Source organism: Symphalangus syndactylus, chromosome 10 (assembly GCF_028878055.3).
Source record: "Symphalangus syndactylus isolate Jambi chromosome 10, NHGRI_mSymSyn1-v2.1_pri, whole genome shotgun sequence".
In the NCBI taxonomy this organism is placed as follows: domain Eukaryota; kingdom Metazoa; phylum Chordata; class Mammalia; order Primates; family Hylobatidae; genus Symphalangus; species Symphalangus syndactylus.
This window is the reverse complement of record NC_072432.2, coordinates 20667920-20680458: the sequence shown is the minus strand read 5'-3', so window position 1 is coordinate 20680458 and position 12539 is coordinate 20667920. Positions and strand designations below refer to the sequence as shown.

The window sequence follows — 12539 nt, the reverse complement described above, 5'->3', positions numbered from 1 at the left end:
ACCATGTTATACTCTTAACTAGAACTTAACAGGAAACATCTCCAAAATTTAGACAAAAAAATTTGGCCTATTGTGAAAAGCAGAGTCAATTTGCTTTTGTGCATATTTTTGGAGGTGAAGACTAACACATCTGGTATTTCAGATAACTGGGCAAGGAAGTGAGAAGAGCTGGGAGCCTCTTCTAAAATATGTTGAAAATTTGAAACTAAAAAATGCTTTCTTTCCCACACGTGTGCAGCACACTGCTTGTGTGTGCGTGAGCATTCTTACGAACCCCGGAAATGGATTTCATTTTTCATCCTTAACAATAGTTCCTGGAGGATGTGTTGAGGATTTTTTCACTTTCAAGGAAGGGAAGAGAGGGAGGAACCCAGCATAAGGAAAACACCTCCACCTATGGCAGGCAGGTAAGAATAAACTTAGCCATAGGAGATGCAATCCATCCACTAAAGGCTGTCATTCTACAGCTTAATTATTGCTGTCTCTGCAGCCATCGCCCTGGCCCAGGTCCTTAGCGATGGTCCAGGACTGTGGCAGTAGCCTCCAGTCCGGTTGTTCTACCCCACAGACCACCCCCCAATATGACTGAGCATTTGAGTATGAAAATATATATGTGCAGTTCATGTATTAAAATATGTACCTGCCAAAAATTCTTCAGTGGCCTCAAGATGAAGTAAACGTGACACAGAGCCTCCTCCCCTGGCCACCGGTCCCTTCCATATCTCGTGGTCGGCCGCCCTGGGCAACGTGTCATTCTGTGAAGGAGTCTGGCATTTCTACCCTGTCTTCGTTTGTCTGCATTGTTCTCTTGGCAAATTTGTTGGTTTTTTCCTTCTTTTTGAGATGAAGTCTCACTCTGTCACCCAGGCTGGAGTGCAGTGGTGCTATCTCAGCTCACTACACCCTCCACCTCCCAGGTTCGAGCAATTCTCCTGCCTCAGCATCCCAAGTAGCTGGGATTACAGATGCATGCCACCACACCCAGCTAATTTGTGGTTTTGTTTTTGTTTTGTTTTGTTTTGTTTTGTAGCCCGGGTTTTGAGGTGTGCTGCTTCCTACCAGCAGCATCTGCAAGGACAATCGTGCCCTTTCCTCCTCGCCAGGAGGTGCCCTGTGCCTTAGGTGAAAGGATCGCTGATAATAGTTTACCTATGAAGTGGTCATGTGAGATTTACCCAAGTTGGGATTCCTCCCAACAGTGACTAATAGCGGAATATTTCCTCACCCCCAAAACCCCATACCCATTAGCACCGACTTTCCCACACCTCCCAGCCCCTGGCAACCACCTATCTACCCTCTGTCTCTCTAGATTTGCCTATTCTGCACATCCCATAGAACTGGAATCTTGGAATACGTGGCCTTTTGTGTCTGGCGTCTTTCGCTCAGCCTGATGTTTTCAAGATTCATCCATGTTGTAGCACGTGTCAGTACCACCTTCCCTTTCATGAGTGAATAATATTCCCTCATATAGACAATACCACACTTTATCCATTCATCAGCCGATAGACATTTATGTGTGTTGTCTCCGCTTTTTGGCTGTTACGGATAATGCTGCTGCAAACATTGATGTGTGAGTTTCTGTATGAACGTAGGTTTTCGGTTCTCTTGGGTTTATATGTAGGAGTGAAATTGCTGCATCCTGGGGTCACTCTGTGTTTAATATTCGAGGAACTCCCAGGCTGTTTCTGCAGCACCAGGCTGCTATTCTTGTCTTTCTCCCGGTACCCTGGTACCTGGCCCATGCTGCTTGTCATACAGCTACTTGTTTCAAGTCTAGTACCCTTGCAATGCATAACTCTTGAAGGCACAGGCTGCTTCTAACACTGATCTGTTCCACCCAGGATGTAGATCTGAGCCTCGTATATGATGACAGCCAAATAAATTGACTGTGTGGAGGATGAGTGAAAAGAGGTCACATCCACGGCCAACTCACTGGTGCCCTATGGCACTAAGAGCCAGCACTGCTTAACCAGGCACAGTGGCTCACGCCTGTAATCCCAGCACTTTGGGAGGCCCAGGAGGGCAGATCACTTGAGGCCAGGAGTTTGAGACCAGCCTGGCCAACATGACGAAACCCCATCACTACTAAAAATACACAATTAGCCAGGCATGGTGATGCACACCTGTAATTCCAGCTACTCGGGAGGCTGAGGCAGGAGAATAGCTTGAACGTGGGAGGCAGAGGCTGCAGTGCTGCAGTGAGCCAAGATTGCGCCACTGAACTCCAGTCTGGGTGGCAAGAGCGAAACTCCATCTCAAAAAAAAAAAAAAAAAAAAAAAGAGCCAGCACTGTGAAGTGACTGATCTTCTTAGCACTTATCTTCTAGATCCTGCTGTTTTCCCAGAACGTCATTTACCTCTCTAGGCCAACTTTTCCATGTCTCATAGTGGTTGAGAACTCCAGAGTTCAAATCCTAGCCCTGGCATTTATTAGCTGTGGGATACTGGGTGAGTTACTTCCTCATCTATAAACCTGTTTCCTTACCTGTGAAATGGGCATGTTAATAATGCCTACTTCAGGTGCCAGGCATGTTGGCTGATGCTTGTAATCCTAGCGCTTTGGGAGGCCAAGGCAGATGGATCACTTGAGGTCAGGAGTTTGAAACCAGCCTGGCCAACATGATGAAACCCTGTCTCTGCTAAAAATATTTTTTTAAAATTAGCTGGGCATACTGGCAGGTGCCTGTAATCCCAGCTACTTGGGAGGCTGAGGCAGGAGAATCACTGGAACCTGGGAGGCGGAGGTTGCAGTGAGCCAAGACCACGCCATTGCACTCCAGCCTGGGCAACAAGAGTGAAACTCCGTCTCAAAAATAATAATAATAATGCCTAAGTCACAGAGCTGTTTTGAAGCTTAAATAAATTACTAAAATTAAAGCACTTAGAATAATGTTTGGCCTGTTAGTAAAGGTTCAGTAATGTGAGTGATGATTATTATTCTATAATGCACTTATTTGTTTTTCTCTTAAATTCCTATGTTTTACCCAGAAATTTGTGGGGTTTCTACAATTTTTTAGAAATCCAGGTACTTAAGCAAGAGTTTTAAAATAGCATAACTTGGCTAGGTGCGGTGGCTCTAGCCTATAATCCGAGGACTTTGGAAGGCAAAGGTGGGAAGGATTGCTTGAGCCCAGGAGTTTGAGACTAACCTGGCAACATAGGGAGACCCCGTCTCTAAAAAAATTTTGAAAATTAGCTGGGTGCAGTGGTGTACACCCATGGTCCCGGCTATTTGAGAGACTAAGGCAGCAGGGATACTTGAGCCTGGGAGGTCAAGGCTGCAGCGAGCTCTAACCGTGCCACTGCACTCCAGCCTGAGTGACAGAGTGAGACCCTGTCTCAAAAAAATACACATGAAAAGCACAATTTCTATCATGTTATTAGTTCCCAGGATTGGGGGAATATTCTTTTACCATGAGGTACACATTAACCTAGACACGTTTTTAAAGCCATTCTTAATGTTAACATATAACATTATATATTCTACATTCATGTAGTGTATACATGATAACTTCATAGACTCCTAACGTGAAGAGGCTTAGTTACTTTACTGAAAACTTCTGGCTGGGCACAGTGACTCACGCCTATAATCCCAACACTTTGGGAGGCCAAGGCAGGTGGATCATGAGGTCAGGATTTCGAGACCAGCTTCGCCAACACAGTGAAACCCTGTCTCTACTAAAAATACAAAAATTAGCTGGGCATGGTGGCAGGTGCCTGTAATCTCAGCTACTCGGGACACTGAGGCAGGAGAATCGCTTGAACCCGGGAGGCGGAGGTTAGAGTGAGCTGAGATTGCGCCACTGCTCTCCAGCGTGGGTGACAGAGCGAGACTCCGTCTCAGAAAAAAGAAAAAAAAAAAAAAAGAAAACTTCTAACAAATGAAAAAAGTTGACCATTGTAGGGCAAGTAATTGTTATATGAGATATGGCAATACACTTGTAGCATTTTGAAGGTCTTTTGCTAATCTAACTAAAAATTAATCGTATTAATTGATTTGAAATCAGAAAATACAAAAACTACAGAGTATCCCAAAAATTAGAGTAGGCACTTAAATGTAAATATCAAAATCCCCTTCTACCCATTTCTTTTTCCTGCAGTATTTTCTTCTCTGAGCCTTGGCCTGCTTCCAGAACGCTCTGCCACTCTAATGGTATATGAAGATGTTGTCCAAATAGTATCAGGATTCCAAGGTATGTTTAATTTTTTTTTCAGTTTTTATTGTTATTTTTGATGGATGCAATATTGTATATATTTATGGTGTACAATCTGATGTGATGTATGTATACAAGGCGGATTGATTAAATCAAGCACATTAGCCCATCTATCACCTCACTTACCTAACATTTTTATAGTGAGACATTTGAAATTTACTCTTTTGATTATTTTGGTATGTTTAATAATTAAAAAGAGAAACAACAGTCAGTTTTGGGCCACCTACTAAAATCTTATGGCTCATGCCTGTAATCCCAGCACTTTGGGAAGCCGAGGTGGGTTGATCATTTGAGGTCAGGGATTGGAGACCAGCCTGGCCAACATGATGAAACTGATGAAACCCCATCTCTACTAAAAATACAAAAAAAAAAAAAAAAAAAAAATTAGCCAGACATGGTGGCACATGCCTGTAATCCTAGCTACTTGGGAGGATGAGGCAGGAGAATCGCTTAAACCTGGGAGGTGGAGGTTACAGTAATCCAAGATTGTGCCAGTGCACTCCAGCCTGGGCGACAGAGTGAGACTTCATCTCAAAAAAAAAAAAAAGAAGAAGAAAACATCTTGTATGGAATCCACTTATTATTTTTTTTCATTATACTTTAAGTTCTAAGGTACATGTGCACCACGTGCAGGTTTGTTACATCTGTATACATGTGTCATGTTGGTGTGGTGCACCCATTAACTTGTCATTTACATTAGGTATATCTCTTAATGCTATCCCTCCCCACTCCTCCCACCCCATGACAGGCCCCAGTGTGTAATGTTCCCCACCCTGTGTCCAAGTGTTCTCATTGTTCAATTCCCACCTATGAGTGAGAACATGCGGTGTTTGGTTTTCTGTCCTTGTGATAGTTTGCTCAGAATGATGGTCTCCAGCTTCATCCATGTCCCTACAAAGGACATGAACTCATCCTTTTTTATGGCTGCATAGTATTCCATGGTGTATATGTGCCACATTTTCTTAATCCAGTCTATCATTGATCGACATTTGGGTTGGTTCCAAGTCTTACTGTGAATAGTGCTGCAGTAAACATTTGTGTGCATGTGTCTTTATACCAGTATGATTTATAATTCTTTGGGTATATACCCAGTAAGGGGATGGCTGGATCAAATGGTATTTCTAGTTCCAGATCCTTGAGGAATCGCCACACTGTCTTCCACAATGGTTGAACTAGTTTACAGTCCCACCAACAGTGGAGAAGTGTTCCTCTTTCTCCACATCCTCTCCAACACCTGTTGTTTCCTGACTTTTTTATGATTGCCATTCTAACTGGTGTGAGATGGTATCTCATTGTGGTTTTGATTTGCATTTCTCTGATGGCCAGTGATGATGAGCATTTTTTCATGTGTCTGTTGGCTGCATAAATGTCTTCTTTTGAGAAGTGTCTATTCATATCCTTTGCCCACTTTTTGATGGGTTTATTTGATTTTTTTCTTGTAAATTTAAGTTCTTTGTAGATTCTGGATATTAGTAGCCCTTTGTCAGATGGGTAGATTGTAAAAATTTTCTCCATTCTATAGGTTGCCTGTTCACTGTGATGGTAGTTTCTTTTGCTGTGCAGAAGCTCTTTAGTTTAATTAGATCCCATTTGTCAATTTTGGCTTTTGTTGCCATTGCTTTGGGTGTTTTAGTCATTAAGTCCTTGCCCATGCCTATGTCCTGAATGGTATTGCCTAGGTTTTCTTCTAGGGTTTTTACAGTTTTAGGTCTAACAGTCTTGAATCCACCTTGAATTAATTTTTGTATAAGGTGTAAGGAAGGGTCCCGTTTCAGCTTTCTACATATGGCTAGCCAGTTTTCCCAGCACCATTTATTAAATAGGGAATCCTTTCCCCATTTCTTGTTTTTGCCAGGTTTGTCAAAGATCAGATGGTTGTAGATGTGTGGTATTATTTCTGAGGGCTCTGTTCTGTTCCATCAGTCTATATGTCTGTTTTAGTACCAGTACCATGCTGTTTTGGTTACTGTAGCCTTGTAGTATAGTTTGAAGTCAGGTGGCATGATGCCTCCAGCTTTGTTCTTTTGGCTTAGGATTGTCTTGGCAATGCGGACTCTTTTTTGGTTCCATATGAACTTTAAAGTAGTTTTTCCAATTCTGTGAAGAAAGTCATTGGTAGCTTGATGGGGATGGCATTGAATCTATAAATTACCTTGGGCAGTATGGCCATTTTCGCGATATTGATTTTTCCTATCCATGAGCATGGAATGTTCTTCCATTTGTTTGTGTCCTCTTTTATTTCGTTGAGCAGTAGTTTGTAGTTCTCCCTGAAGAGGTCCTTCACATCCCTTGTAATTTGGATTCCTAAGTATTTTATTCTCTTTGTAGCAATTGTGAATGAGAGTTCACTCATGTTTGGCTGTCTGTCTGTTATTGATGTATAGGAATGCTTGTGGTTTTTGCACATTAATTTTGTATCCTGAGACTTTACTGAAGTTGCTTATCACCTTAAGGAGATTTTGGGCTGAGATGGTGGGGTTTTCTAAATACACAATCATGTCATCTGCAAACGGGGCAATTTGACTTCCTCTTTTCCTAATCGAATACCCTTTATTTCTTTCTCCTGCCTGATTGCCCTGGCCAGAACTTCCAATACTATGTTGAATAGGAGTGGTGAGAGAGGGCATCCCTGTCTTGTGCCAGTTTTCAAAGGGAATGCTTCCAGTTTTTGCCCGTTCAGTATGATATTGGCTGTGGGTTTGTCATAAATAGCTCTTATTATTTTGAGATACATCCCATCAATACCTAGTTTATTGAGAGTTTTTAGCATGAAGGGCTGTTGAATTTTGTCAAAGGCCTTTTCTGCATCTATTGAGATAATCATGTGGTTTTTGTCTTTGGTTCCGTTTTTATGATGGATTGCGTTTATTGATTTGCATATGTTGAACCAGCCTTGCATCCCAGGGATGAAGTCCACGTGATCATGGTGGATAAGCTTTTTGATGTGCTGCTGGATTCGGTTTGCCAGTGTTTTATTGAGGACTTTTGTGTCGATGTTCATCAGGGATATTGGTCTAAAATTCTCTTTTTTTGTTATGTCTCTGCCAGGCTTTGGTATCAGGATGATGCTGGCCTCATAAAATGAGTTAGGGAGGATTCCCTCTTCTTCTATTGATTGGAATAGTTTCAGAAGGAATGGTACCAGCTCCTCTTTGTAGCTCTGGTAGAATTCGGCTGTGAATCCGTCTGGTCCTGGACTTTTTTTGGTTGGTAGGCTATTAATTATTGCCTCAATCTCAGAGCCTGTTATTTGTCTATTCAGGGATTCAACCTCTTCCTAGTTTAGTCTTGAGAGGGTGTACGGGTCCAGGAATTTATCCATTTCTTCTAGATTTTCTAGTGTATTTGCGTATAGGTGTTTATAGTATTCTCTGATGGTAGTTTGTATTTCTGTGGGATCGGTGGTATCTCTTTTATCATTTTTTATTGCGTCTATTTGATTCTTCTCTCTGTTCTTCTTTATTAATCTTGCTAGCGGTCTATCAATTTTGTTGATCTTTTCAGAAAACCAGCTCCTGGATGCATTGATGTTTTGAAGGGTTTTTTGTGTCTCTATCTCCTTCAGTTCTGCTCTGATCTGAGTTATTTCTTGCCTTCTGCTAGCTTTTGAATGTGTTTGCTCTTGCTTCTCTAGTTCTTTTAATTGTGATGCTAGGTGTCCATTTTTAGATCTTTCCTGCTTTCTCTCGTGGGCATTTAGTGCTATAAATTTCCCTCTACACATTGCTTTAAATGTGTCCCAGAGTTTCTGATATGTTGTGTCTTTGTTCTCACTGGTTTCAAAGAACATCTTTATTTCTGCCTTCATTTCATTGTGTATCCAGTAGTCATTCAGGAGCAGGTTGTTCAGTTTCCATGTAGTTGAGCAGTTTTGAGTGCGTTTCTTAATCCCGAGTTCTAGTCTGATTGCACTGTGGTCTGAGAGACAGTTTGTTTTAATTTCTGTTCTTTTACATTTGCTGAGGAGTGTTTTACTCCCAACTATGTGGTCAATTTTGGAATAAGTGCAATGTGTTGCTGAGAAGAATGTATATTCTGTTGATTTGGGGTGGAGAGTTCTGTAGATGTCTGTTAGGTCCACTTTGTGCAGAGCTGAGTTCAAGTCCTGGATATCCTTGTTAACTTTCTGTCTCATTGATCTGTCTAATGTTGACAGTGGGGTGTTAAACTCTCCCATTATTATTGTGTGGGGGGTCTAAGTCTCTTTGTAGGTCTCTAAGGACTTGCTTTATGAATCTGGGTGCTCTTGTATTGGGTGCATATATATTTAGGACAGTTAGCTCTTCTGTTGTATCAATCCCTTTACCATTATGTAATGGCCCTCTTTGTGTCTTTTGATCTTTGTTGGTTTAAAGTCTGTTTTATCAGAAACTAGGATCACAACCCCTGCTTTTTTTTTGTTTTCCATTTGCTTGGTAGATCTTCTTCCATTCCTTTATTTTGAGCCCCCACGTGTGTCTCTGCACATGAGATGGGTCTCCTGAATACAGCACACTAATGGGTCTTGACTCTATCCAATTTGCCGGTCTGTATCTTTTAATTGGAGTGTTTAGCCCATTTACATTTAAGGTTAATATTGTTATGTGTGAATTTGATCCTGTCATTATGATGTTAGCTGGTTATTTTGCTCGTTAGTTGATGCAGTTTCTTCCTAGTATTGATGGTCTTTACAATTTGTCATGTTTTTGCAGTGGCTGGTACTGACTGTTCCTTTCCATGTTTAGTGCTTCCTTCAGGAGCTCTTGTAAGGCAGGCCTGGTGGTGACAAAATCTCTCAGCATTTGCTTGTCTGTAAAGGATTTTATTTCTCCTTCACGTATGAAGCTTAGTTTGGCTGGATGTGAAATTCTGGGTTGAAAATTCTTTTCTTTAAGAATGTTGAATATTGGCCCCTACTCTTTTCTGGCTTGTAGAGTTTCTGCCAAGAGATCTGCTGTTAGTCTGATGGGCTTCCCTTTGTGGGTAACCCGACCTTTCTCTCTGGCTGCCCTTAACATTTGTTCCTTCATTTCAACTTTGGTGAATCTGACAATTATGTGTCTTGGAGTTGCTCTTCTCAAGGAGTATCTTTGTGGCATTCTGTATTTCCTGAATTTGAATGTTGGCCTGCCTTGCTAGGTTGGGGAAGTTCTCCTGGATAACATCCTGAAGAGTGTTTTCCAACTTGGTTCCATTCTCCCCGTCACTTTCAGGTACACCAATCAGACGTAGATTTGATCTTTTCACATAGTCCCATATTTCTTGGAGGCTTTGTTCATTTCTTTTTACTCTTTTTTCTCTAAACTTCTCTTCTCACTTCATTTCATTCATTTGATCTTCAATCACTGATACCCTTTCTTCTACTTGATCAAATTGGCTACTGAAGCTTGTGCATGCATCACATAGTTCTTGTGCCATGGTTTTCAGCTCCATCGGGTCATTTAAGGTCTTCTCTATGCTGTTCATTCTAGTTAGCCATTCATCTAATCTTTTTTCAAGGTTTTTAGCTTCTTATCGATGGGTTTGAACATCCTCCTTTAGCTTGGAGAAGTTTGTTATTACCGATTGTCTGAAGCATTCTTCTGTCAACTCGTCAAAGTCGTTCCCCGTCCAGCTTTGTTCCGTTGCTGGCGAGGAGCTGCATTCCTTTGGAGGAGAAGAGGGGCTCTGATTTTTAGAATTTTCAGCTTTTCTGCTCTGGTTTCTCCCCATCTTTGTGGTTTTATCTACCTTTGGTCTTTGATGATGGTGATGTGCAGATGGGGTTTTGTTGTGGATATCCTTTCTGTTTGTTAGTTTTCCTTCTAACAGTCAGGACCCTCAGCTGCAGGTCTGTTGGAGTTTGCTGGAGGTCCACTCCAGACCCTGTTTGCCTGGGTATCACCAGCATAGGCTGCAGAACAGCAAATATTGCAGAACGGCAAATGGTGTTGCCCGATCCTACCTCTGGAAGCTTCGTCTCAAAGGGGCACCCAGCTGTATGAGGTGTCAGTCAGCCCCTACTGGGAGGTGCCTCCCAGTTAGGCTACTCAGGGGTCAGGGACCCACTTGAGGAGGCAGTCTGTCCATTCTCAGATCTCAAACTCCGTGCTGGAGAACCGCTACTCTCTTCAGAGCTGTCAGACAGAGACGTTTAAGTCTGCAGAAGTTTCTGCTGCCTTTTGTTCAGCTATGCCCTGTCCCCAGAGGTGAAGTCTACAGAGGCAGGCCGGCCTCCTTGAGCTGCAGTGGGCTCCACCCAGTTCGAGCTTCCCGGCCGCTTTCAGGCCTCAGCAAGGGCAGGCGCTCCTCCCCCAGCCTCGCTGCCGCATTGCAGTTCGATCTCAGACTGCTGTGCTAGCAGTGAATGAGGCTCCATGGGTGTGGGACCCTCCGAGCCAGGCACAGGATATAATCTCCTGGTGTGCCGTTTGCTAAGAGTGTTGGAAAAGTGCAGTATTAGGGTGGGAGTGTGCCAATTTTCCAGGTACCGTCTGTCACAGCTTCCCTTGGCTAGGAAAGGGAATTCCCCAACCCGTTGCGCTTCCCAGGTGAGGCGATGCTCCGCCCTGCTCTGTGGGCTGCACCCACTGTCCAACAAGCCCCAGTGAGATGAACCTGGTACCTCAGTTGGAAATGCGGAAATCACCCGTCTTCTGCGTCGCTCACTCTGGGAGCTGCAGACTGGAGCTGTTCCTATTCGGCCATCTTGGAACCTGATCTGGAATCCACTTATTGTTGGATGGTGATAGCAGTGAATTTACCCACAGCTGGGACATGACGTCTATTTTCCCTGTGAGGCACACCACATTTGAATTTGATTAAACTATCAGTTCACTGTGTGTGAGAGAAAAGGAGGGGCTGTCTCACTCTGTGTACAACCATCCCTTTCCTCTCCAATGGAGAGCATGTTCATCTTGTTTGGGTCAGAGTCCAGGGCACTGCCTGTGCCTCACTTATAAGTGGACAGGGTCACTCCCAAAGACTAATAAGTAGGCCAGTGTGGCTTTATCCTCTCTCTTGCCCTCTTGATTTTTCGATCTGTCTCACAGACTGTGATGTCTGTAGATGTGATCTTGCCCCTTCTGCTCTCACAGAAAAGTTCACAAAGAAGGTTTGAGGGACTGTGCTTTTCTTGATACTGGGTTAGAATTGAGAACACTTGTGTAAAATGCATTTCTGTGCTAAGAGCATACTATTCCATCTAAATGATGGCCTGGCCAGGCACAGTAGCTCACACCTGTAATCCCAGCACTTTGGGAGGCCAAGGCAGGAGGATCACTTGAAACCAGGCATTCAAGACCAGCCAGGGCAGTAAAGCGAGAACCCATCTCTACTAAAAATAAAAATTAAAAAAATATCTGGGTATGGTAGTGCATGCCTGTAGTCCCAGCTACTCAGGAGACTGAGACAGGAGGATTACTTGAGCCCAGGAGGTCAAGGCTGTAGTGACCCGTGATCATATCACTGCACTCCAGCCTGAGGGACAGAGTAAGACCCTGTCTCAAAAAAGTGAATAAATAAATAAATAAATAATCATGGGCCTGAGAATCATGTTTCCTGGCGTTGTTTTTTTGTTTGTTTGTTTGAGACAGTCTTGCGCTGTTGCCCAGGCTGGAGTGCAGTGGCATGATCTTGGCCCACTGCAACATCCACCTCCCAGGTCCAAGTGATTCTCATGCCTCAGCCTCCCCAGTAGCTGGGATTACAGGCGTGCACCACCACACCTGGCTGATTTTTGTATTTTTAGTAGAGACGGGGGTTTCACCATGTTGGCCAGGCTGGTCTCGAACTCCTGACCTCAGGTGATCCATCCGCCTCGGCCTCCCAGAGTGTTGGGATTACAGGCACCATGCCTGGCCTGACTTTCTTTCTTTCTATCTCTTGGTCCCTTCTTCTCAGGAGGCTCCAGTGTCTGTCCTGTGCCCACATTTCTTCTTTCTGGTCCTAAACATCTCATCTAGGCCTCTGGCTTCGAATGCTCTAATTACTCCCGATTCCATCTCTCCAGCCCAGACCTTGCCCACTGAAATGGGGGCTTGGACGACACCTCTGCTTGGAGGCCTGTCAGGCACCTCCAACTCAGTATGGACACATAGAGCTTGATATTTTTGGCCTTCCCGTGATCAGTGGAATAAAGGTCTACCTAAGTTGATACCACTGTAAACTCAGGCCAAAACTCGAGGAATTGTCCTTGATTCTTCTCTCTTCGAATCTCATTCTTCTGATGAGCCTGGTGTCTCCATCTGCATTGCCACCTCACAAATCCAGGATACCACCATGTCCCCTCAGGCACTGCAGTAGGTTTTTAACGGCTTATCCCATCTCACTCTTGCCAAACCAGTAATCGAGTGTTTACAAAGTGAG

The 12539-nt window shown here is 43.5% G+C and overlaps 1 protein-coding gene across 1 annotated transcript in view; it reads left to right on the top strand.

The window, feature by feature from the left end:
- Positions 1 to 12539, top strand: part of FAM171A1 (family with sequence similarity 171 member A1) — a 162721-nt gene that overhangs the window by 91421 nt on the left and 58761 nt on the right. Inside the window, exon 3 of the mRNA XM_055296633.2 lies at positions 4101 to 4193. Coding sequence (XP_055152608.1) covers positions 4101 to 4193 — 93 coding nt within the window. The remainder of the gene's footprint in view (positions 1 to 4100; positions 4194 to 12539) is intronic.